Below are 27,079 nucleotides of genomic sequence, written 5' to 3'. Positions count from 1 at the left end.
CCCCGGACGCTGCCGAGGAAGAACGCAGCCTGCGTTTATCTGGAACGATGCCGACGCTGCACGGAGGACAGAAATAAAACCTCACAGCTCCACAGGGATTTCAGTTCATAATTCTTCCATATTAAAACTGTTTTATTAATTTATTCTCTATTAAAATAAAATCAGAAGAAAATCAGAACACAGCAGAAGAAGCAAAAATAAACAATAGATTATGGAATGTACTTCAGTAAAAATAAAAGCTCCAGCTGGTCCAACATGGGGGCTTTATTTCAACCACAGTCAAATAAAGCACCACTTTTATATAGTCATATATATATAAAGATATTTATATATATATTTATATAGTTTTCATATACACCTTCAGGCAATGACTAGAGAGGATTCTTTACAGAATCAAGTTTCTTGTGGTTCTCATAATTTACAGGTAAACTTATTTTCTGGATAATTAAACCACAGAAAGACTCAAGGCAACTTTCTTTTGCCTCGTTCATAAAGTACAAAACTGGCACAGAGGACGACCATTTTTATACACAGTAAAAATGCAATAAAATTAAATTACATACAGAGGAGACAAAAGTTCTGTAAACCTTTCCCCGTTACAGCAAACCTCAAACAAATAAAATCACTTTCCAAAACAAATTCAAATCAGTATAAAACACGCACACACAAAAAAAAAAATAAAACAACAAAACAAACTTTTTTTTTGCCCTTTGAAAAAATGTGCTATAGCTTGTACGACTTTTTCTGTTTTTTTTTTTTTTCTTCTTTATTTGACAAACGAGGGGTCGGCTGTGCGTGGAGTCGGAGCTTTATAGAGCGAAACGACACAGCGGGAGCCACTGAAGCTGGAAAAACTGACCGACTGAACATCAGCAGAAGGCAACGAACAGCAGCACGAAAACAGCAGAAGAACAAGAAGAAGGAGGAGGAACAGAAAAAAACAGAGAAAGTTTGCTTCCACTGAACGGAATTCAGATTAAAAAGAGAAAAATAAACATTAAAGGAACATAAAAGATTAGTTTAAGATCTCATGGCGGCTGTGAGTTGATGATGTCATGAAGAGGGCGGGCCTTTAACAGACAGTTTGGTAACTATGGCGATGGTGGCTTCCACCGTCCTGTACAGCATGTCCAGCATGTCGGGTGGGGGGCCGGCGCTCGGGAACACCTGCGAGGAGGAGGCGTGGCCACCGCAGCTGTCTGGCCCCTCCCCCACCAACCCAAGGGCTGATGGGAAGGCAGCATCCTCTGAAATGGGCGGGACCAAGCTGCTGCTGGGTTTAGAGCCCGCCTCCTTTTCTTCCTTCACCTCTTCTATGGAGGTAGACATCGCCTCGCCCCTCCTCCCCTCTCGCTGCTCCGCCTCCTCCTCCTCGCCCGTCGCCACGTGTTGTGGCGGCTCAGGCTCCTCCCCCTGAACAAACCCCTCCCCCGCCTCCTGCAGCAGAGAGGAGGACGACGAGGAGAATGAGGAAGATGACGACGAAGAGGCCTCCATCTTCTCCTCTTTGGGGGAGGAGTCCAGGTTTCCAGAGGAGGCGGGGGTGGGGTCGGGAGAGGGCGGGTCCTGCTCGGTTCCCGGGTCGATCAGCGAGGAGGAGTCTCGCGTCTCCGTGTCCGAGGTGCTGGTGGGCGTCAGCGCCTCCTGGTGGTCCGTCTTGGGCTCGCTGCAGGGGGGCAGGGCTGCGGAGGAGGTGGAGGCCACGCAGACCGGAGCCGCTGCGTCTCCGGCCCGGTCGTCGTCGCTGCTCACCCTCCGCCGCTTCACCGGCGTCGCACCTTCGTCCTCAGCTGACACACAAATAAAAATACACAAACCGGTAAGACAGAAGACCAAGGACGTGACGCTAGCTGTAGTACTCGGTACCTCTCACTGTTTAACACTCTGACTCTCAGCGAGCAGAGAGCATTGTGGGAGTTTATCTAGCAACGGGGCACCATGAGAAAAGTTCTGGTGATGCGTAATGCCCAACAGCTAAAGCTCTTGTTTTGTAAGTGAAGTATAACAACATCACTGTGGTTCCCTGACATGTAATCTGATCTGCTTACGGGCCCATTAAAAGCCGCCCTATCAGGACCTGACATCTCCTGAGTACATTTTGTTATTGATAAACCCACTGCTGATTAATGAGGCCGTGGATTCTCCTAAGTCAAGGTGTTGGTTTAAAGCTGACAGGATGTGGGAGGAAGATGAGGTGAATCCAGTGTGCCGTACCTTTGGCCTTGTGGTCTTTGGCCTCCAGCTCCAGAGCACTACGCTGCTGGACGCACGCACGACAACGACCCAGCAGCTCCTGCAGGGCGGGGCAGAGGGCCGGGTCAACGGCCTGGGGCGGCTGGACGGACAGCAGCAGCACCAACGCCCTCAGGTCCTGAAGCAGAGAGAGAGATGAAGGAATGAACGAGCGGAACACTTGTGGAGGAGAGCGCCGTTGAGCCTGAAACATGTGTCGTGTGTATGTGTGTGTGTTCGTACAGCGTTGAGCAGGCCGCTGGTCTTGTTGAGCTCCAGGCGGTGAGCGGCCAGTTCAGGCTGCAGGCTGCTCTGCTCGCTCAGCAGGTTTGTGACCAAAACGCCGATCAGATTGGAGCAGCTGGGACCCGACAGCACCTGGACCTACAGACACACGATTAGAAAAGTTAGATTTCCCTCAACAACAAAACACCTTGAAGAAACTGGAACGTCCTGGACATTTGGCTTCATGTTTGTTCTCCTGTATTGTCCAGTTTATTGTCTGGAATATTTCCTTGTAATTTACTAAAATCATTAGATGTAAGTCACTACTACTACTGTGGTTAATAAAAAAAACATCCTTGACAGAACTGTACCTTGTGCAGGAAGCAGGTGAGGAAGGAGTAGGCCACGTTATTGTTGAGAAACGTCCTCTCGTCCATCAGGATGCATTTGATGTACTCGCTAAAGGCCGGATCTTCACACAGCAGCTTCACGCATGTTTTAGCCAGAACAGACTGAAAGTACAGAAAGAAGACTCTGAGTTGTTGCTGTGAAATAACGAGGTTTTCTATGATAGAAACTACAGGTCACATGATAATCAACAAAAAGCAGAAGCATGCAGCTGTACCTGTGACTGGCAGAGCTCGGTCCACAGTTTGGGGAAAAGGGCGAGATGAAGAGGAAGTCCTTCATATGCTATCAACACACCTGGGAGAGGCAGAGAAGGACAAAGTGTTTATATGTAACATGATATGTGAATCCCTCTGGATGTTTGCAGACATACATTTATGGATTATTGTGACTTTTGCCATCATTCATCATATAGTTATGAATTGTTTCCCCGTTGTCCTCATAAGTGCTTTTTAAAGAGTCACTGATGAACAAATGTCAGAATTATAGGATGACCGATGATCGGCGTTTCAGGCCTGGCTTCAAATATCAGTCGATTCCTCGTTAGAATGACAACATAACGTCCCATAAAACTGCATCGTGCTGCAATAAAAGCAATTAATGGCAACACAAGGGAATAATGAAAACAAACACACACACAGATACGTACTGAGTTTGACGAGTGTGTCGGTGAACTTCTCGCAGTTGATAGCGACACGACACAGCAGGTGAATGAACTGATGGTACGACAGGAAGTAGTCCAGCAGCATCCGGTCGTACACCTCGTCTTTACCCTGAGACACACAAACAGAGTTTACCATCATCATCAAGCCGCTGCTGGTTTTAAAGAGCCAAAGAAGAGCAGATTCAGAAAACCGAGACAAGCAAAGAAGTTTTAAAATCGCTTTTGTGTTTGTGGTAAAACAGTGTCGGACTTTAACAGGCGACGTGACAGAGGTGAACGCACCTTGCTGCTCTCAACCAAAGAGGGCAGCAGACACATGTTGAGCTCTGGTCTCGGAGGTCGGATGTTGTTTTTGGCTCCCATCAGCTTGATGTTCTCTCTGCACGGCAGGTAGGGGCCGAATGACACTGTGGACAGACGGACAGACACGTTTATTCATGTCATAGGATTACCTGAAGAATCTAAAAAAAGATATCCAAATCAAGCATTTATCAGCTGTAGCCTTTTATATTTGCCACAGATTTTGCTCCCAAACTATTAATGTGATCAATTTAAAAGACTGAAACGGTGAGAAAAGCTTCGTTTGAAGAATGTGACTCCTGCTCAGCTCCAGAGAAGACGTCTCACTCTGTGGGACACGGTGACTCTTCTTTTACCTCAAACCATTTTTATTTGTTGCTTGTTCCCTGGGAAGACCACATGGAGGAGGCCTTCAAGAGGAAGAGGGCCAAGTATGAGGAGCTGGCAGGCGAATGCCGAAGCAAGGGCTGGAGGACCCGGTGGAACCCCATTGAGGTGGGGTGCAGAGGATTCGTTGGCCAGTCAGGGCCCTCAAGATGCTCGAGGTAAAGGAACTGCACACCAGGACGGCCATCAGGAACATCACAGATGCTGCTGAAAAGGCGTCAAGATGGCTGTGGATCAAGCGGGGTGATCCGTGGACAACACAAGCTACTCAGAGAGAAGTCGGGGCTTGATCAGCCCTGTCTGGGTCGCGTGGGAGAGGGTGTTTGATGTTGCGAGACCCGAAACACCCAATGACCCCAGGATACATCACTGAACATGTGTCTGAGAGCTGCACATGTGGTGTATGTTAAGAATTCATTTGTTCTGTCGTCAGGTTGCTCATAGAATTACTGTTGATTAGCAGCGGATATGAGCTGCTATCTGCATAGTTTTATTTTTTAAACATCGGCAGTGACGATCAGAACTGTTAAACCGATAGGCCACATCCTAAACTGATCATTTATAACAGGAAAGAGATGTGAGGATTTAAGGACACGTGGCTCAGCGAATTTTGCCAGAGTCAGCTGTCAATGTGGAACACATTTCTACATTCAGGAAGCAGGCTGAGGCGCAGAGTTCAGTCAAGACAGGATCATATGTTGACAAACCGATACAGCTTCATTAAATAATGATCTGTTGTTTATTGACACACAATGAGGACGTGCACACTGAGACAGACGATGGACAGAAGGTGAACAGATGATGAGGAGGAGACTTACTGGGGATGTTGCTGTGGTGGTAGGTGCAGTGGTTGTGCTGCAAGAACGGGACCAGAGTGTGCAAGAAGTCATGTGGACTCAGCAGAACGAGTTCCTTCAGAACATCTGCAACAAGCAGAACGACACGTTACAGGATGCTTTTAAACCTCCGAGCTCCAACACATTCAGGAAAACCAGCTGCTGGCTCAGTTACAGTCAGTCAGTGATTATCTGGTGCTGTAAAAAAGTAAAAACACTGTTTGCACTGATTAGAACGTCGTCCCATAAATGGTGTTTATATGTCTATGAACCCATCTCAGCTGTAACTGCAAATGTTTTATCCTCAAGGGCCAAAGAGTGCAAATCCCTCAGCGTGTACACTTTGACTGTAAATGCTATATTAAAGAAGAGAGGCGCTGAAGATGAGGGTTTACCCAGACAGGCGTTACGGAGCTCCGGAGGGCTGTACGAGTTGAGGAGTGTGAGCAGCTTGTGGGCGAAGTCGATTCTCTCCTGCCACTGGATCAGAGCCTGCTTCACATCTGGGTGACATGAAACAGAAAAACCTGCCCAGTCAGCACACATCTGCACCGTGTAGAACTGCTTACTGGATCAATACAGAACTTTGGGAACTCCACGCAGACTGGAGGCGGGTCGGGGCGCTGCATCCGACCAACTCTAGAATTTTCAGTAACCAATGACGCGACATCCACCCACTCGAGGCTATGAATTTGTCACACACCGATTAGTTTTTGTCAGCAACATACTCTTGCAGTTGTACGACCAAGCCTGGCTCTAAAAACCACTTCATGCTTCTGTCTTACGGAGCCACGCTGCTGTGTGTGTCGAGTCCAAAAAGCAACACGTCAAGGCTTCATCACAACAGGCACAAGCACACAGCAAGTCGGGTAGATTAGATGTGTATTGCTGATACTGTAATTCAATTCTTCTGAGCTATTGTGAGCAGCCAGAACTAAACTACAGATGTCTCTAGCTGCTGTGTGGACTGGTCAGAATGAGGCCGACGAGTCAAAGTGTTCCACAAATAGCAAAAAATGACGTCACTGATATCTGTATTTCTATTTCCAGGTAGTCGACTCTACCATGAAACGATAAACGTGTTGCTATTTGTGTACGAGAAGTGTGAGCTGATGGGCTGCTTGTGCAGATTTCTGTCGTCTGTGAGGTTTGTTCAGTTCAGGAAGGTCGTCTTTTACACCAAAGTGAGCACGTGAAAGTGGTGATGCTCTCCTACTCAGTGACGAGACGCTGCAAGGAAACATTAAAAGTCACCCAGAGGCAACCTCGGCACTGTACATCCCTGAGTGTGGCTCGCTGATGCTCTGTTTGAAGTACAGTAACAAACAACACATGCATTGCAGATGTAACATCAGCAAATGAAATCTGGCTACAAATCTTAACCCCTTGTTGAATCATACACACTTCCTTCTCTTCCTGCTAACAGTGAGGCGGTCTGACCTTTGCGCTGCAGGTACGGCCGCGTGGCTTTGAGGACAGACAGGAAGATGGAGAGCAGCTCCACCAGGTCTCCGGTGACGTGACACGCCGTCGCCTCGTGGTACATCATGTGCAAAGTGTTGAAGGACTGCGGGGGGACAGACGGACGTCAAGCATGTCGTTACTTCATGCATTTACAGAGTCTCCTCAGAGACTTTCTACTTTTGTTGGATAAAATTCTTGAGAATTTGATTAAATCCAACTTTGGACAGTTTATTCATGTTCATACTTTGCACTCCAAAGACAACTTTACTCTCTTGTTGAAGCTCTTATAGCATCATGAGATCTTTCATTTTAATACAACCTTGTAAATCCTTTTTAGATGCATCTTTTAACGTTATTTTTGCTTTGTGCAGAAACAAAAGAACGAAAGACTGTTTGTAAAATGATGACATGCAAACTGAACAGCTTCAACATTAGGAGGTGATTTGGATCATACTTCAGTCATGAGGATGAGTCCTCTGTTGAAGACCACCAGCAGCCGGTCCTCGTCGTTCTCCAGCAGAACTCTGAAGGCACTGCCAGGACCAGCAGACACAAACATTCTTTAGCAGGAAAATACTGAGCAAATGTTCAAGCTTTAAAGTTTGAGATGAGAATTTACAACCAAGAACCAACATATAACCATCATCAGACTTTCTCGTGTGCTTCTTAACCGGACTACACACACATGTGGCCTCACAGCGTCCTGACCTGATGAGAGTGGTCCAGCAGGAGCGTCCATCCAGGCAGCGCAGGTAGCAGCTGATGGTGGTTTTCTTAAACTGTTTCACATCCTCCACCTCTTCCTCCCTCATGTCGGCTCGCTGCGCCACAAACAGCTGCATCAAGTTGAACAGTTCCTCCACCGCCTGAAACAGCACAGATTCATTCATTATCTTCTATTGCTGCTCGTTTGTGTGCGGAGGTTTGTCTTCCATCAACAAATGATTGATGTCCTTTTGATTAATTTTTCTGTTTTATTAACAAAAACTAATTTTATTGCTTTCATGTTTGGTTGGGTTTTCTGTTGTTTTCTCTGTTGAGTCATCCAAATGAATGTTGTGTTAAATATACTCTGAAAAATTGACAAAACAATTCAAATCTCTGTCACAGCACAGGAATTGCAAATGAAATTCTGATTAAATCTAAAGATGGAAACATCAGCACAGCACTGATGTAGCGTCTACTGCCTGCCATATCAGCAAAAAGCAGATTAAAAACACATAGTCTGACTGTTCACTCACCCCTGGATACTGGCTGGCGTGAGGCGTCAGGTTCTTGAAGGCCCACTGGATGTTCTGGTGCGACGCCAGCTGGCGGGTGAAGGCGGGCGACTGCTCGCAGCACATGCGCAGGATGCCGTAGTAGGCGGGCAGCATGCCACGGTTGAAAAGCACCACCTCCTGGTCGTCATGGTCGGCCAGGATGTAGTTGAAGGCAATGTTCTTGGTCACCACGGGGTTCTGCACCACCAGCCGGACGTTTTCTGGACAATCCACGCACACGTTGTACCAGAAGGACAGCAGCGCCTGCTTGTTGTGGTTTGTGGCAATGGCCGGCTCTGACAGTTTGGGCTGAAAACAAAAAGAGAAAATCTAAAAGTTTTAGACAAGGGGCCTATTTGTCACAATAACACAGGATATCCATGTATTATACTCCGCTTAATCCTCACTAGGGTCACTGGAGTCTATCCCAGCTGACTCAGGGTGAAGGCAGGTTCACCTGGACAGGTAACCAGTCTATCACAGGGCTACACTTAGAGACAGACAACCAAGCACACTCACATTCACACCTACGGACAATTTAGAATCACCAATTAACCTCAGCATGTTTTTGGACTGTGGGAGGAAGCTGGAGAACCCGGAGAGAACCCACGCTGCACGGGGAGAACATGGAGACTCCACGCAGAAAGATCCTGGGTGTCACCGGGACGTGAACCGGCGACCTTCTAGCTGCGAGGCAACGATGCTAACCACCGAGTCACCTGGCAGCCCTAACATAGGATATGAGAAGTATTTTCATAGTTGATTATTCTGCCAGGTTTGGAAAGCGTGCTATTGAAATCAGCGAGATGGCTTGTGCCGCCCCTGCCTGGTCCTATCGTGAACGCACTCTTAATTTAAAAGTAGGCAAGAATTAATCATTTACACTAGATTCTCTTAGAAGTTCTTGTGCTTTTCGGCAAAATTACTGCCCATTACTGACTCTGCTGAAGCCAACAGTCACATGACAAAGATTCAGGGACTTTTTCGCTGAGCTGCAGGCTAATTACATCTTACAGCTGACATGTCTCTGTGACGTCTTCAGATTGATTATGACCAACCATCCAAACCCAAAGATCAATTTGCAATAACTACGAAACAGAGGAAAGAAGTCCAACTGTGTGTCTGCTTTCCGGTGCTGAGCAGAAAGTGTCCAGTGGGTTTGTCAGGGATGCCTGCTGCTGGTGGATGCACTGATGGCAGTGAACCAGACAGAAAATGAGTTTTGTTCTGCATTTTGTTCTGATTTATTTATTTATTTTTTAAAGAAAAGTCTGGAGGAGGACTGCAAGGTGGCTCAGTGGTTAGCACCGTCGCCTCATATTGACTGGTGACCCGCGACTCTTGTGAGGATTAGGTGGTGTATAGATAATGGATGGATGGATGGAAGTCTGGAGGATAAATCCAAAAACGTCATTTCATTCTTATCCGTCTGTCGTATAAGAGACAGATGAACGTACCTGAAAGAGGTTCCAGAGGTCCATGAAGTATCCAGAGAACATGAGCTTCTCCGTCTTGGAGATGAGGCAGTAGGTCATGAAGCTGAAATACTGCACCAGCTTGGTGGTACCGTGAACGCTGGCGTCCACGTACAGCTTGGCGCGTCCCAGCAGCCCCAGCAGCAGGTTGTAGACCTGGTGCAGAACCACGGTGGTGTCAGGCGACAGTGGCAGCTCGCGGGTCGGCAGGTGAAGGGAGCGAGTGGATCGAAACATCTGGCGGAAGGAGTTGCTGGGGATGAGGGAGACGAGGAGGTATGCCGCTGCTGGAGAGAGGAGACGGACTGATTTAGCATCAGGAACAAATCAGCAGCTGTTCTCACTGTTTGGTGGCTCTTAGCTCATCGTTTGTTGAATCCGTCTAATTACACCGATTTAGTGTGTCAGAGTAACAAGTACAGCCAGTAATCTCTGATCCAATCAAGCTTTGGCTTCATTTCTTATGGTTCACACACAGCTTTATGCTTCACCTGTTCCTGTTGGTACACAATGAATAGTGAAAGAATGCGAGGTGAAGTCTATATCACTTCTAAACAAGAACTAAAAATGGAAGACAGTAAAATAGTGGGTGTTTTGTTCTTAAATGTTCTCATGCATGTCTAATTTAAGGTATCTAAAGCAAAGCTGAATGTTTTATACATTTAGTTAATCGTGGTTTTATTACAATTTCTTAACCCGTCTGTAAATGACATCGAAGCTCTCGTCTAAGTTTCACGACGTGCTTTTATTCTGTCTGCAGTCAGTTTAGCTGCTGGTTGGGTTGATTTCACTGCTGAGTTGTACTTGTGTGGAATGGGTTAAAAGAAAACAGACTCCTACAGAACATCCCTCCTGAGGTTGTGCCGAGGCTCTTACATGTGCGGACTCGGGGGTAGTTGTGGGCCAGCAGGAAGCGCTCCACCCAGTTCTCCATGTTCTGCAGCACCCAGCTGTGGGCCAGCTTGTTCCTGGGGGTCTGGACAGCCAGCCAGTCAAGACACTGGGACGGATTGTACTCAATCACCTGACAGGAAGCAAACAGGAGATGGTTAAAGATCACATCAGATGTTTCATGAGCACTGGAACGGTCCTACACTGGCGAGCTCACGTGTTCATCTATGATTCTTTGATGTGCTATCTTTAATGTGATCTCTGTTGCTTACATCAGCGAGGACAAAGTATGAAAGCATGATTGATGATTTAATGCTTTCCAGCTGTACATAACGATTCTTATGATCTGGATAAGAATGGCTGAACTCAGGAGTTGGAAATATGTAGCTGTATTTATAGCCGCATCGACTCGGTTACTCGACTGGTTCATCAAAAGTAAATTAGCAACTATTGTGAAAATGCAAAACAAAGATTTGTGGTTCCTTCAAACTTTTGATCACACAGTAAATGACACTTTTGATGACACAGGTTGACTTTCCAACTGAATAAAAACAAACATAAACAGCAGGTAAAAGAAAATATTTAGATACAAGACATCCGGATCCCTCTCAAAGATTTTCAGCCTCACTAGATGCAGTATTGTGATTTAGCGTCAGTGAGAGCAGCTCTACCTCCCAGATCCTCTGGAGGATGTAGGAGGCGAAGGAGGGCATCCCCGGTGGTCCGCCTGCAAACTCCATCAACATTGTCAGCAGCTTGAAGAAAGGATTGGCAGCCTGATGGGAAAAAAAAAACAGAACAAAATGTAGAGCTCCGTGTTTTACCTTTATACCAGGATCAGACAGTCGAACGGAAGAGAACAAGACTTGTTCGTCTGATGTACAAGTCTTGAAACACAAAAGCTGAAAAGTTGTTGTTTTAATTATTATTTGTTCCCATCATGCTTACCTCAGGAGTTAGCTTTGCAATGGAGGTGAAGAGCATGGACACAATCTGCAAAGTCAGGAGAATAATTACACATAAAAAAACTTGGTACCCATTGTTGATTATGCTGCTGTTGGCGCTTGTAGGTTTAAAATCAGAACTGTACACTAGCAACCCTCTACTTCAAATCAAATTTGTTTCCAATACACATACGTGTTCTGCCAGCCGGTTGTTATAGCGACAGAGGCTGAAGATGAGGTTGCAGGTCTGTCTGATGTTGATGCCGTCTCTGATGTGCTGGAAGAGGAAAGGGAAGCCCTTCCCTCCGGTCAGCGCTGCCATGTCGCTCTGTGACAGAGTCAGATGTCTGGAGCAGAGCAGAAAGAGAAGCCAAGAGTTGCTTGAATTCCTGTTTGTCAATAAACCTGCATGGAAAACAACGGTGGCCTGTACTCGTACCTCTCAGAGCGCGACTGCTCCACCAGCAGAGCAATGAGTGCGATCATCTTCTCCAGAGCTGCAGGACGATATTTCTCTTCTGCCAGAGACAAGATGTCCTCCTCCTCGTCCTCTTCCTCTCCCTCCTCCTCTGACAGCACCTCCACCTGAGGCTGGTGGAACACATCTGTCCTTTAGTCTGTTCCTTCTTAGAATTATGTGACCTACATGTCATCTATTGTGTATCAGTCGGGAAACCAGTAAGGCTACGTTCAGTGACCCAAACCCAATTTTTTTTTTGCACCTATCCAAACTGTATCTGATCTTTTCATGACAGTCTGAACAACACAGATCCAGTTTTTCGCTGCGTGTGACGTCGTCATGTCCTCTGCGGGACACTTTTGGGTCGTATGAAGTTCACACAGCAGATCACATACAAGTCGCATTTAATCGGAAATGTGAACGAACTCGCAAAAAAATCGGATTTCACAAAAAAATCTGAATTGAGCATCAAGTCCTGCAGTGTGAACGTAGCCTTGGTTTAGTTAGTTAGTTGGAAATATAAAAAAAATATTGCAATAAACAAACAAGTTGTGTAAACTTACATTTTCAGGGCCTTTGGTTCCCATGTAGAAATGTACCATGATAGAGATGGCTTGTAGTGATAACAAGAACTGACTCTGTGGACACAGGCAAACAAAATAGGTGCATTTAAAAAATAAAAAATACAATATAGGGAAAAACAACTGAACCTTTTTAATGAATTTAAAAATAAAAGCGGACACAAAATAACTAAGACTCAACACTGAGCTGATAAAGTGTTGGACTTTATGGACTAACGTCATTCAGACATTAACGTAGACCCACCTCCTCCTCTCCCATTTTGGCGAACTCGTAGAGAAAAGCGAAGTACTCGGTCAGGTGTTTGCTGTGCGGCTTGACGCCGTGCTCCATGATGGACAGGAGAGTTTTAACGAAGCGGGTGACACAGGACCGGCTTCCAATATCCTCCACTGGACCATCCATGTCGTCAGAGCTGAACACACAGGGGCAGATGTTTGACTCATGACACAGGCGGTTTATGCATAACTTGGAGATTGTGATCAGACACATCTCCACCACTCAGCATGTGTTTCAGTCATGTGGAGCAACAAATCTTTCTCAGAGTCCAGAGTGACGGCAACACTGAGCGACACACAGCTCCTGTCTGGGTCTCTATAGCCATCTGATTTCACAGGCACAACACTGTCTGTTTGTGCCGCACACCACTAATGGCAGAAACACATCGTCATCCAGGTTACTTTTGATATAAAATGGGCCTCTCGTGTGTTCTTCTTTGGACTGGAGCAAAGACAGTAAATTGGTTCAATAGAAGTACAATAAAAACACTAATAAGACAAACTACAACACCAAGTCATAATACTCTGATACCGCTTTTCCACCAAACCAGTTCCAGTGCTAGTTCTGTGCTAGTGCCTGACTTAGCACCAGTTCTTTGTGTTTCCACCGCCTAAGCACCGGCTCCAGGTTGTCAAAACTGGTGCTTTTCAGGCACCAACTCTTTGCTGGGCCAGAGCTAAGCACAGAGTACGTCAGGGGCTGGGGACGGGGCTATCGTGACCAATCAGACCGCTGGAAACACAGAATGGAAAACACAAGCGGTGATCTGAGTCGTTCTTCACCAGGACGTCTCTGGTCCGATCACGGATGTATTAGAATGAGTTCCCGGACACACAGACGTTTTGAACAAACTGTTGCACCCTGAAATCCGGTCCAACTGTGTCCCACCAGCAGCACCACAGTGATGGAAAACAGTACTTTTATAACTTCGGTGTGCTGCAGTATTTACGCTTAGAAATACGGTCTTCTCGTGAAAAACGGAGCGCACCTACATGTGCGTTTATTCCGTTCATAGAAAAGACTGCACGAGAAAAAATTCACTCGGCTTCTTCTTGGACAAATCTGACATTAGAACACTCTGGTTTACTCTTTTTAAAGTCATCATTGGTCGCACACCGGTCTAAGTACTGCAGCCACCAACAGCAGCAACCACAGCCTGCTATGTGGGGCGTTCGGGGAGCATCGGAAATTGTAGAGTCTATCAATAAGAAAATGTTCAGCAGGTCATATGTTTTGCCTGTGACAAGGTGAGAAGTGCGAACAAATGAGAAAATTGGTCGCGTCTGTAAAAAAGTCAGTCTGGAGTCCTGTGTGGACTTCCGTGTGGTAAACGGCTACGTGACGTATGTTGTGGCTCTAACTTGGCTTGCTGCCGATGGAAAAGCAACCGGTTCTTAGATTAAAACCAACTAAGCACTGGAACTAGCACCTGGTTCTTCTTGGTGGAAAAGGGGTATCAGTGATATACTGAAATTCTTGGTGAAATGGTTTTGCTCAGAGCAACCAGGCAGAAATCACTTTGTCGAACTGGCCCCTTTAGGCGTCACGTACCCGTCCTCCATGCCGGGCTGCAGGTAGAGATGAGCGTGAACCGGACGCAGCCGCTGGATAACATGAATACACAGCCTCTGGAACATCTGGAAGACGGAGAGAGCAGTTCGGACATGAGACGACATCAAGATGGAAATTCATATGGGTGCACAGAGAACAAGGTCAACAGGGAGAAACTGTGTCATAACAAAAAAACAGGTATCTTATCATAGTTCAGAGTTAATCATGGCATTTTGTTGTTTTCTATCTTTGTCCATAATGTGTGTAGCAATAAAGCTGACCTGTCTGACAATCTGATTGGGGCACTTAATGAGGATCTGCATCGGCCACCAGTTGTCGTCAGCCATCCGATCCAAAAACCACTGAAACAGAGACAAACAGGTTCTACGCTCTTTTCCTCACAATATACAGTTTAAATTAAAAATACAATACACATGACTGGAGGAGCACTAAAATAACTACAACATCGTGGTAGATACTGGGCAAAGCTCGAACCTCGCAGGCGGCCTGGCTGTTGTTGAACTGTTTGGTCAGAAGTTCGATCCACTGCAGCATGGTGGGCTGGAGGTAACGGAGGAGAAGGAAAACATGAGGACACGCAACGGTCACTTTGTCCTTTTCTTTCCCCTGTAAAACTGTCTCAAGTGTCCAGACGACAAAAGGTAGATGTACATTACCTTCTCCTTGGAGTGAATGAAAGTCTCGAGGACAAACGATGTGCTGAGCTGCAGGCAAAAGAGAAAACATGAAGTCCCTTGTGTTTGAAGCTGAACTCCAAACATCCAATGTGACTCTTGTGACATCTCAGAAAGCTTCGTAAAACAACCGTGATATGTTGGGATGTTGTTAATATGCTCATACAAGATGTTTTTAAAGGCAGCACATTAAAACAGCACGTGGGTTTCTCTATGGCTGGGACTAATGCTGTCATTATAAACTCAGCTGTATGTGACTATTGTCTTATTTAATAAATGTGGATTTTGGGATGTCATAAGGTGAAATGTTATTTTCTGACACACCAACTTTTTATTTTGCTTCGTCCAACAACTGTCCAAAGCGTAAACCTACTCAGGAGGGCAACAAATCTAAAACCAGACACCTTGTTGGCATTTGTGCTCTATGAAATAACTTTAACAATTAGCACGGTCATAATTGATTAACTGTGAAACAAAAATTGTAATGGTTATTCCTTTAATTGTTTTAAAACTGACAGTATCGGTCCAGCTTTTCCCCCGTGGTTGATAAGTTTGATGTCCATCCATCTTTGATTTCATACAGATTAACACTTTCAACGAAGCCTAACAACTTGTCATCAAATCAATACGCTACACCAGGCTGCCCTTCCCACGGCAATGGTTGTGGAGACACTGCTTGTGTTTCTTACCTTGGCAGTCATGAGGGAAACAGCTTTCGGGTCTGGTAGAGTGCTGGGAATACTGCTGCAGAGCTGCCACATGAACCTGAAAAAAGAAATAATCAGTTGTGCAACCATGAAAGAATAAACACGATTATAAAGACTGACAAGAGTTCTTTCTTGTAGATTAGTCGTAGCAGCTGGACTTGCTTGAAGACGTTCCACCTCTCATCCAAGAGGCTTCATCAGCTCTGACTGACTAGTTGGGAGTTCCAGATATCCTGAAGGAGTCATTAACACCTGAGTTTCAGTTAAGGATATCAGTATCTGGAACTCCCAACTAGTCAGTCAGAACTGATGAAGCCTCTTGGATGAGAGGTGGAACGTCTTCAAGCAAGTCCAGTTGCTACGATTAATCTACCAGAATAACCACGACCTGGACGATTGAGAATATTCACAGACATACTGACAAGAGTTCATCCTGTCAAAATAGCAGACTTCATACTCACCCAAAGTAAGTGTGCTCAAATATGTTTTTATCTTGGAGAAACTGCATGTTGTCATGCCAAATCCACTGGAAGACACACAGAAATATTCAAAAGTTAAATGTGAACGTATGTCAATTATTTAAACTTAATAAAGGAGAACCACAAGTACCTCAAGTAGATCAGGAGAGACATCAAAATTAAAATCCTTCCCATTCTCTTCCTCCAGTTCCACTCTCTTGTAGAAGAGCATATAGGCACTATGTGTCTGAAAGTCCAAACAATATTTCAGTGTCACTTTCTACCACACCTGACAATTTGAAGAAAAAAAAAAAAAAAGTCATTTGAATACAGCTTGGACAACAGCGCCTCACCTTCTCAAAGGAGAAGTCCATAAACTTGTCAGTGACAGAGTCGTAGGTTTTAGTCTGCAAGAGAAATAAAGTGAGTGAGATCAAAGATGACAGAGGACATGAAGTGGCAGGATTTTTCATCTGGCTGCAGTTTGTACCGTCATCTCTCCACCGAAGCACTCGGAGGCCAGCTGGGCAGAGTCAAAGGGCTTCACCTCGGCATCGTTGAACAGGTACCTGCAAGAATCATTCGCCTCGATTTTTACACAACTACATAAATGAGAAACATGAATCTGAAACTTTGAAAGCTTTTAATGTCTCAGTGACTGATTTGATGAAGTGACTCTGCAGCGGGTTTCAGCTCTCACCACTTGTTGTTCTTGTAGGCGTGTGGGTTGACGATGTCCCTGATGAAGCTGTAGTAATGGCCGCCGTCTGCTGTGCCCGTGTGCACAGTGACGCCAATGAGGTCGTACTCATAGCTCTCAGTGACCTTCGTCTCACCCTCTTCCCGAAAACCTGAAGCACATGGCAGACGCCCCTCCACAACTTAATTACAATGATAGATTCACAAGACATTCACTGAAATTTATCCATGACAGAACAAAGATGCAGACTGTTGAGACGAACCCTCTTTGCGCTCTCCTTTGCCCATCAGGAAGTCCTCGGTGTACGGCGTCATGTCGAGGCGGAGGGGGAAGGAGAAGTGAGTGTTGACCTTCTCCTTCATCATGGTCACCATGTTGAAAGTGTATCTCATGGTGTTGAAGCTCAGGATGCGTGGCAGCTTCTTGAAACACGCTCTGTGTGAGGAGGAAGGTAGGACACGGTGAGGACACTGTGGTCAAGGTACATTTTATTTGCATGTATTTAGACTGTACATATTTGGATGTATTCCAACCTTTTTTCTGCGCGGACCTTCTTGCCACACTGGGAGCAGGTGTACATGTTGTCGCCCTCCAGAGTGTCCTTGATGGTCACCTCATCCAGAGACTCCTGAAGAATGACAACAACAAAAAGAAGCTTCAAAGAAAGAAATGTCCAAACTGTCACAAAAAGCAAAAATGTTCTAAATCTGTCAAAGAATGATGATGAGCATCTTCTACGTTTGTCAATCAACTGGCAAAGACCAAATATAATTGGGTCTAGGGCTGGTCCGAATAGCAATTTCTGTTCTCCGGCTATTCGGCCCCAATTAATGACGAATATCTGGAATATTTGGGGGTGCCGTGCGGTGGTGGCGGGTGGGTATTCTGCAGCTTATCAGTGTGCCTGTTGTGCTTCCAAAGATCTGCTCCCGATATAACAATTAATCTGTCTGGTCCTGTTGTTGCAGCAGAGAGGCTACAAAATACTCACATAGATGTTCTTCATATCTGCCACTTGACATCTAACCGTGTAAAACTCCTCTGCGGTCTGACTGACGTGGTCGCAGTCCTACGGGGAAGACAAAACAAAGCTTCAGTCAAACTGTCACAGTGAGAAATACATCCACATAAGACTTAGCGCCTTCAATTCAACTATTTCAGCTCAGTGCTAAATGGAGATAAGCATTCCTCAGACACACCTCCCATATTTACCATTGATTAAAATGACTTGTTTATACGTGTAATAAAAAATAGGCAAAGAGAAAAAAAGAAAAATACTGAAAAAATGTATAATAAGGAAAATACACAAAATATTTACAGCAGGTTAAAAACTGGAAAGTCGACAACTTGTGAAAATTCAAAGATAAAAATTGGAGTGTCACAGGTTCTTTGTGGTCCATCTCAGATTAAAATAATCCAATTATGTGGGGAAAAAACCCCCAAAAAACTTTATTTCTACATTCAATATTTTTCATTTTGAGTCAAAGTTGAGGCGTGTCCTCACCAGAGAGACGACGTTGTTGGTGATGACGCCTCCAAATAGAGTCTTCACTGTGTTTTTCTGTAAACGTACGACAGAAAAGGCCCATTAGTTAATAGATAAATCACATTTCTATTCCAACAGGTCACCATGATGAACTAATATTCATGCTTTTCAATGTGTAAGTCTAACAGCATTATTATTTTGTACAACTCTGCTTTGTGTGTCATTCCTTATATGTTTTATTTATGTTTTATTAATTGGAATAATGCCAAATAAAAATATATATATCTTTGTATGTTTTTCTGAATTTTGGAAGTTCATGGTAAATGGCAGAAGAGATGCAAATAACGTTCATCCTGAAAACTGTGCAGTGTTTCTGTCATAAATGTGCTCTCTGTTCTGTAATGTGAGGCACTGTATACGTGAAGGTGTGTGCATTTACCAGCTCCTGGGACATCTCCTCGATCTTGGTGATGAGGTCCGTGAAGAACTCCGTCATGTCTTTCTGCTCTCCGGTGTTAAGAGGCTGTTTGTCCATCGTGTAGGTTTTACAGAACGGCCGGGGGTTGTACGCTTTCCTCTCACTCTCCTGAACACGCGTACATATGGACAGACACATAAACAAAACAAAACAAAAAATCAGTCCATTGCACAACACTCTGTAACCTCCCCTCTCAGTCTGTGGCTCCCTGCAACAAACACATAGCTTCCCACTGAAGAAGAACAGACAAATAAGTTGATATTTTTGAGGAAAACAGCTGCTCACTTCACTGTTTTTCAACCAACATTAACCCGACAGTGTTATCAACCACCACAATAAAAGCAGTCGCGGCTACAAATGCCAAACTCACCATGAGATATGTGAACATCTTCTGCAGTTCCAGCAGTGTGGTCTTGTGTTTGATGTCCTCTGCATACTGCACAGACAGACACACGCAAGGTGAGAAACTACAGCCGATTCAAATCTGCACCTTTTCCCTGATTCGGTCTTCTTGCAGGGACTGACCTTGGCGGTGAACACAGCCTGGCGAGCCTCAGGGATCATGTAGAGCTGCTGGATGGTGGAGGCCAAGTAGCAGGTCGCTCCCAGGTTGGTCAGACCCACGAAGCGGCACTCGGCGCGGACGTCGTCGTGGGGCCAGTAGTCCCACTTATACGGGGCGTGAGAGGCTGGAGAAAAAAACAACAGAAGGAAGTTAAATGTTGAATGTGTTCTTGAAGAAAATGGCTGTTCTGATAAGCTCCATGACTGTTGTGGCAGTAATGAACCCACAGATGCTTTTTCAGACACTTTTAGTTCACTGTTGTAACTTAAAAGCGTATTTACTAGACTGTTGAGTTCATGTTTGGGCTGTCCCAGTCTCTCCAGCATTAGTCCCACCTGTGGGACAATATCTTGTAGAAACAGACTGGAGTCGCTGTAGCAATGCTCAAATTGAGTCAGATCATTGTCCAGAGGACTACTGACACAGAGTGTAGCTTGCAGGGAAATTCAACAATAACTAGGCAGACAAAAGCACGTTTTCAAATAAATGATCAGACCTCTGCGTTAGGTGGATGTTTCCATAGCAACAACTTTATCTGCTGTTGCATAGTGGTCGCTCTGCATCTGCCAGCTACAGCTACTTGATGTTTATCTTCAACTTGTTGGCCAAAATCAATCAAACATTTAACAGCAGTTGGTTGCTTCGGGAGAGCTGGACACTGTGCTCATTACGCTCTCTGGCTCAGTGAATAAAATGCCTTCTGCACTCAATCCATTTGAATCTAATGTGAAAGTCAATGTGAAACTTGTAAAAAATTTATGAAAGTCGTGATCAGTTACTGGTTAAAATTTCACTAATTCAGAAGTTTTCCATGATTTGAAATCAAAAGCACTACAATTAAAACCCTGTCTTTTTAAAAATGTGTCGTATATCGAGTAAAAAGCAAACTAAACGAGGCAGCCAGCTTCCTCACCCTGCATGTGCTGCGACATGACCCAGTTGTGGAGCAGCCGGTAGTTTTCCACTGAGCCTTTGACGGTCTCCACCAGCAGGTCGTAGGCGGCGGCCCTGGCAGCGTGGGACTTGCACTTCGGCTGAGCGCGGTCTGCCAGGCTGGGGAGGAGGAAGAGGAGGTTGTGGACGTCCCGCAGGAACTCCTGCCCCTCACGAGAGAACTTGAACGGAGGCTTGTGTTTGAGAACGCTGGTGGCGAGACGCAGGAGGCCGGTCAGGCCGTCGTCCTCAATAGTCCCGTCCTGCTGGTCCAGGATCTCACGGCTGGTGGATAGAAGAACACTGAGATCACTGAGGGCTGGGTGAACTCCCACACTGTGAGCGACATGCTCTTGAAGACAATAATGTACAGATTTTGGCCAGGAAGGACAGATGGTTTAAGAGAGGGGTGAAAGAAGCCATCTGTGTCAAACTGGAAGGACCATCCCTCAACAGAGGTGGAGGTCTGAGGCTTCACCTCTCACCTGTTCAGTCCTAAAATCTCCCACAAGAAGATGAACCCACATTTACATCTAGCCACAGAAGACCCTAACGAACCCCACTGTGGCAGGGGGAGCACTAACAACTTACATGACGAGGGGGAGGAGCAACAAACCCCCAACTGAAACTCAGGTGTTAATGGCTCCTTAAGGATATCAGTATGTGGAACTCCCAACTAGTCAGTCAGAACTGATGAAGCCTCTTGGATGAGAGGTGGAACGTCTTCAAGGAACTCAAGCAAGTCCAGTTGCTACGATTAATGTACGAGAATAACCACGACCTGGAATCTCCACAGACACGATACGCTCTACAGTTCACCTGACGACAGCCTGTTGGCACATATCATTGAATTCGACAAACAACGCAGCTAATTGAGTGTCTGCTTTTAATCAGCACAGGTACAAATTAAGACTAAAGCAGCTATAAACACTAAATGGATGAATCCTTTACACCAAAGTATCCTTGATCCTTTCAATAGAAATCAAAATTTAGTGGGAAGAAATTTGAGCTCAACAGTACATAAATAACCTTTCTGTTGTTTTATAATCTCATTTTTGACACTGGGTTACTAATGCATGGTTTTGTGGTTCTATGGGACGTTGATCACGGGGGGTATCAAGTGAAGAGACATTTCTGTAAAGGCGTAGAAACTTGTCAGGCAGTTTGATTATAAAAGCTACAATCCTGAGGAATATTAGCAGTATGAACTGTCAACAATATTTTTTTAAAAATCCCTAAAAACACGTTCAGTTTGTGAATGTCTGACCTCCTGATGCAGTCGGCGAGGTGTCGAGCGAGAGCGTCCAGGTCAAGCAGGGTGGTCTGCACCGAGCCGGCCAGCGACAGAGAGGGAGAGACCTTCTGTGAGTTCAAACAGACCAATACTAGCACCAGTTCATTACAAAATCAGAAACACACAACTAGCTACTCAATAAAGGCATCATCTTGGCTACAGGTATGATCATCAGTGCTGTAGTCGGACATTCCCACCTGGCTGGCGTCTTTAACGTGGATGTTATCGATGAGTTTGCAGAGAAGCCAGAAGTACTCCTTACAGCCCGTTCTCAACAGAGGCTCCTCTTCATAGTCCTCCACCTGTAAACACACGTTGTGATCAACCTCGTCCTTAACAGAACACATTCGATGCTCAGTGGCATCCTTAGAAACTGACGTCAGAGTTTGTTGGGACATTTGGTTTGTGGCTATTCAGGGTTTCTAACTTTTACAAGTAAATGTTAATAATGTGCAGCACCGTGTGTCAGCCATGATGGGATCCAACACAAACAGATGAATGTTGAGTGTGTCCCAGCGTCTCCAGCATTAATCTCACCACAGAGACAAAGTGTTTTGGAAACAAACTGGATTCGATGTAGCAAAGCTCAAATTGAGTCAGATCAAGGTCGCTGACGACTGCTGACACAGAGTGTAGCTTGCAGACTGGTCTTTCTTCTGCATGTGTAACGTGCATCTGTTTTCTAGGAACGTCTGCATAACTTTCAGAGATGTTGTGTGTTTGAGACTCACCCTCAGTGGTTTGAGGGCCTGTGCATCAGGCAGGAATTTGAGCAGCGTGGAGGCAGCGAGCAGCAGGAAGGATCTGTTGATGGACTCTCCTCCCTCCAAGCCAGAGAGCGAGAGCTTGTAGAGGCCGTTACACGCCTCGTGCCTCACCGCCGGCTGGAAACAACCACAACAACACACACGTCAACAAACTGGTGAAAATGTTGGGTCGACCTAAACTCTCATTCAGTGGCCTTGTTCTGATTCACACATGAAACATTTACTGCCTGTACTATGAAGCAGGATTTAGGGTTAGTGAGGTAACTTCAGGTTAAATCCTGGGTTTTCAGTCCTGCGACGGTGGTTCGCTTCTTACCGGGGTACATCACCACGGTAATTTAGCTGAACGGCGAACCAGCAGGTTATGTTGGAGGTTTAGATCACTGGGTATAAAAACACCTCCACTGGAAACCAGTTCTCTCCCGTTAAACTTCAGAATGAGCAGAAAACGAAGCAGTTCTCGACAAAATGGCATCACCGGCATTAATAGAAGACCCGCTACACATCAGAGCATGAACTGTGAGGGAACACTGAGGAGTGGGAGAGTCTTTCAGGACCGGCAGAACCCCTTAGTGCCCCCTGACCAGGATCTCTATGAGCTCCTGTCTTCATTCATTCATTTTTTTTCCTGTTGGCTACAGGCAATGTCAAAGCTTTTTCATATTTTAACATCAGCCCACAGCAGTAAACTGACTTTAGCATTAAAGCTTGTATTTGTAGGATACGTTAATGAGCCACGCCGCTTTGAATTATGTTTTTATGTTTGTTCTTAATTTGTTGCCACGTCCTTTTTACACCGCCAGGGTTGCAGCTGAAAGTAAAGATACGCCACAAGTCTATACATTAGGCAGCAGATTAATTAAAGGAATCCTCAGATGTGCTTATCGTCTGATACGTGACTTCATGATGGAACAGCGATCTTATTTTATTATATTATAAACTAATGAACTTGAACTTCGACCGCCTTGTAGCCAAAGTTCAGGGACTAAAGTGAAAATTTAATTAGAAGATCTTGAGTGTACAGAGTCAACTAAGAAAAGTGTTGCACATATAATTCCAGGTTTTTTCAAGGAACTTAAAATTTCCTTTCTCATGATTAACGGCAACAAAACTTTCTCACACCGCAGTGCAGACAAAGCTCTCTCACCAGAGCGAGGTTATGTAATTTAGTAATTATGAACATAAACCAATTTTGTTTCCAAATAAAAAAATCTGTTTTAGGTTCTCATGTGTGGATAAATAATCCCGTCCTTGGTAATGCCCATTACAGCAAAGTAATGCACGTTATAATCTATTTAAACCCCCCCTTTAGCATCACTCATCCAGAATAGCTCGTACAAAATGCATCACCAGCCTCTAAACGCCCCTCTTCCTAATGAGCTTAGCCTGAATGAATCACTGTAGACTTGAGAAGGAGCTGTGGATGAACTGACTCACCTCAGGCACCAGCAGCGTGAGTTTCTTCAGCCAGTCGTGGAGGTGGTCGCTGTCAGCCAGACTGGACTTCACCGTGGACGAGCAGTGAGCCCAGCTCACCAGCAGCCACATGGAGTAGTGAGTCACTGTAGGGAAACAAACCTCACTGTCATCTTCCACACATAAATAATGACTGACTGCTTTCTTCTTATGCACCAGGCCTCCTTTTCATCCTGGCTGCTGGCCCGTGATTAGCTTTGTGGTGACAGATGGTATTCAGAGAGTTCATCTACTAGCTTTGTCTTTCTTCCTCATCTCAGAATTTTAGCATTGTCTGAAAACATGGAACACAAAAGCCCCTAAATGTGTGGTAACTCTCACCTTCATGCCGAGACCTGTGGTCAGACTGGGCCTTAAGAACTCTGTAGGAGAAAAGCAAAACACATAAATTACCTCTGCTATATTTGGTCATTTGAAATACATTTCTTGAACTCCTGCATTGCTCACCTGTGTGCAAGGTTGTCGTAGGTGTAGGCCACGTTGATCAGACGCTGGATCAGGTTGGTGCCTTGAACAAGACTGAGGAACACCTGTAAATAACAGACACATCAGCTGCTGATCAACTCCCAAAAACCAGAGCTGACATCTAAACATTTCCTGATGCGCAGCACTCCTACAGTCAGCCGTGTGTTTTTCCAACTTTTGAAAAATGTACCTCGGTCAGTCGAGGAATGTGCAGGCCTTTCCCGTGGTCTACGGTGGATTTACGGGATTTGCCCGGCCATGCCCGTTTACGCTGGCTGTCAGCGAGGCCAGACCAGGAGAAGACGTCGTGGTAGGCCAGGTCCAGGTCTGCAGGGTCCACAGCGAACTGGCAGATCAGCTTCAGCAGGCAGGCCAGGCAGTCCAGCAGCCACTGTGGACAAGAACATTAGGAAGAGCAAAAACATCATTATTCTGTCTGTAGTTATGTTCACAAGAAACACAACTTGATGTGTACTGTGAAATGAAAACATGTCAAATCTAAAGTTAAATTATGCTTTTGGCTGTCTCACCACAGTCCAGGACTCCTGGTCTTTGGGTTCAAGAATGCCTGAGTTGAAGATCTCTAAGAGCAGCTGCAGACCTCCAGATGACACGAACTGAAAGATAAATTGAGAGAAGTATAAAATCAATCCATGCAGTTATTCACTGGGTGGGTTTCCATTCCAGCTGTGTCTGCTGTACCTTGCAGCTCCAGGTGTTCTTGCTGTTTTCTATTTGATCCTCACTGGAGTCATCGGAGTCTGGGTACAGATCGCTGTAGCTGCCCTGGAAACACACACACAGGGTTTAACCCACACGACAAACAAGGTCCAGGTAGAAATGGAATATTTATTTTTTATTTTTTAAGCTTCTCTGTATTATACCTGAAAAGGTGGTCAAAATACACATGGATGAAGATGTTGTCTGTTTTTGTGTCATAAAATTTTAAGTTAAAGGCGCTTAATTCAATCATGATTTGAGGATGTGAAACAAATTTTCTTCTGATCATGAAAGTTTATTCTTGACTATTTCGTGAGTAGGTCGTAAGAAGAGATTAAAAAGTCAAGAAAAAGAACTTGCATTGAAGTTATCCTAGGCTGTTATCATGATCTTGTTTTTTCTTATTTCGTCTTGACAAAGTAAAACAGGGACAACAACAAAAAACAAAAAGAGATAAGGGATTTTTAAAGAAAAGAAATCATGTGTCTCTCACGGTCGACTCTCTGTGGATGCGTCGATTGGGTTTTCCAAGAGCTTCGATGATCTCCAGAGCGTACAGCAGCTTGTGGGGACTTTTAATCCTCAGCAGCTCCTTCCAACACAGACCCTCTCCGTTCTACACACAGACACAAAAATAACACCTTGAGTTATTCAGCGTCTGCCGCAGTCAGTGATGCCAAGTATTTGTGAGCAATGAGAGCGATCAGCTGAGCGAGGCGACTGACCGTGTCGTCTGAGATGTTCTGGAAGGCCTGCAGCATCTTCGGACATGTAGGAAGAAGCATCAGCAGCTCCCAAACCCGGCGGGACAGATTCTCTGCATGAAGGTGAAGCTCTTCACACCGTGCACTCTGGATAAGAAACACACGAAAGCTATTGGTAAAGGTCCAAAAATAGGCTATAACAAGTTACCCTACAAAAGCAGAAGATGGAGGTGTGAAATGTTGGGATGCATGGTATTAAAACTTCTGGCCGATATCGACATCCGATATTATGTTTTCTGATATCGCTGATAACCGATATTACTGATGTCGATATTCAATTTTTGTTCACACCGAAAAACGAGGATAAGTAAGCACCGTGAGAACGTGAAAAACGTAAAGAAAACTTAGTGTACATTAGACAGCAGCTTTCTTCATGCACAGAGGGGTCAAAGGTGTTTCATTCATTTTTTCTGCTTGTTCAGCAGGTGGCTGACAACATACTCCTGTCTTCCTTACTGTACATGTCACTGACTCACATATACGATGACCTGAGGTATGATTCATTGTCACCATTGTTTCAAAACTGGCTTTAAAGAGCCATCTCTATCCTGCAGCACATTTCCAGCATTATCAGATGTAACTATGAGCTAAAAATCCATCATTAGAACAATCATTTAATTCATTTTTGTTTCATACTGGTCAATAATAAATCAGTCACCAGTACACAGCCCATCCCTGCTACGTTCTGTCCATGGCTGCTCCCTACCTCTGGGCTCTCGTGAACCTTCTCAGTGTTGGGGCTGGGCGGTTTGAAACAGGCCAGCATCTCCAGCAGGTCAAACAGTGTGGTGAGGTGTGGCTCCTGGAGGAGCAGCAGCATGGGAATGTGCTCCTTCTGGGGAGGAGGCAGGCAGGAGGCAGGCAGCTGGACGCCCTCCCCCTTCCTCTCCCGTCGTGGAGCTCCCAAAGAGACAAACACCATCTGGGATCAAACAAGCAATCATGGCTCAGTGTTGAATCATCTACATTGGACACCTTTAATCAGTTTCTGCATAGTCTGTTGCAACGTACCAGACAAGAAACAACAACTAAAAGATAACGAAGACAACTTGTATTCAGACTTCTGTAAAACTGTGCTGTATTATTTGCTAAAAAAAACAAAACACAGGGTGATGAACCAGAGAGTGACCTGCATGTCTTTAAAGCCCAGCTCATGCAGAGTCTTCTCATCGTAGTCTGTGGTCAGTTCATGGCCAGAGGAGATCATCCTGACCGGTCCCATCAAACCACCTGCAGGTCAAATGACAGATTTGTTGAACAAGCTCAAAGATTTGAGGTTGAGGTGGACCTACTAACTGTTTGATTGGCTTAGAGGTGTGTGTTTGCGTACAAAGGGGCCGACCTGGGAAGTCTCCCGGCTGCCGGCCGCTCTGACCGAACTCCTGCAGCTGAGCCTGCTGGTTCATCTGCTCCTTCTGCAGGTTCTCGTACCAGTGGGTCACCTCTGCTCGCAGGTCAGCCACCTGATCGCTGGGATACATCTCAATGGTCATCTGGAAAGACACGGCAACATGTAAAATGAAGATGGATCCTCTGATGTAACAGGTAGACATTTAGATTAAGATTCTAATTCATATTTGGCTTGGGGCTGCAAGGTGTCTCAGTGGTTAGCAT

General features: G+C 45.3%; 1 protein-coding gene across 1 annotated transcript; it reads right to left on the bottom strand.

Annotated features, from left to right (window-relative positions):
• Window positions 1-98: 98 nt before the first annotated feature.
• On the bottom strand, window positions 99-26,958 carry LOC103374368 (ubiquitin carboxyl-terminal hydrolase 34-like; the record flags this gene model as incomplete). The annotated part of the gene is made up of 53 exons (XM_008304445.1): window positions 99-1,790; window positions 2,215-2,371; window positions 2,476-2,616; window positions 2,829-2,969; window positions 3,083-3,162; window positions 3,515-3,638; window positions 3,812-3,936; window positions 5,035-5,139; window positions 5,448-5,555; window positions 6,493-6,619; window positions 6,971-7,049; window positions 7,225-7,382; window positions 7,758-8,087; window positions 9,236-9,540; window positions 10,130-10,277; window positions 10,816-10,920; window positions 11,093-11,137; window positions 11,282-11,435; window positions 11,528-11,679; window positions 12,112-12,186; window positions 12,374-12,542; window positions 13,958-14,043; window positions 14,239-14,319; window positions 14,453-14,518; window positions 14,635-14,682; window positions 15,342-15,417; window positions 15,821-15,885; window positions 15,969-16,064; window positions 16,171-16,224; window positions 16,308-16,386; window positions 16,518-16,668; window positions 16,780-16,952; window positions 17,051-17,145; window positions 17,509-17,586; window positions 18,022-18,078; window positions 18,443-18,589; window positions 18,852-18,917; window positions 19,007-19,170; window positions 19,960-20,264; window positions 21,247-21,341; window positions 21,471-21,575; window positions 22,005-22,157; window positions 23,478-23,602; window positions 23,838-23,878; window positions 23,964-24,046; window positions 24,172-24,372; window positions 24,512-24,598; window positions 24,684-24,767; window positions 25,195-25,317; window positions 25,427-25,552; window positions 26,172-26,387; window positions 26,595-26,695; window positions 26,808-26,958. Coding segments are annotated over 53 exons (7,143 nt in total), but the record flags the coding sequence as incomplete, so codon positions are not given.
• Between the last annotated feature and the right edge of the window lie 121 nt (window positions 26,959-27,079).

Source organism: Stegastes partitus, unplaced genomic scaffold (genome assembly GCF_000690725.1).
Source record: "Stegastes partitus isolate 25-593 unplaced genomic scaffold, Stegastes_partitus-1.0.2 Scaffold2224, whole genome shotgun sequence".
NCBI classification, from domain to species: Eukaryota; Metazoa; Chordata; class Actinopteri; family Pomacentridae; genus Stegastes; species Stegastes partitus.
This window is presented reverse-complemented; position numbering and strand designations above follow the sequence as displayed.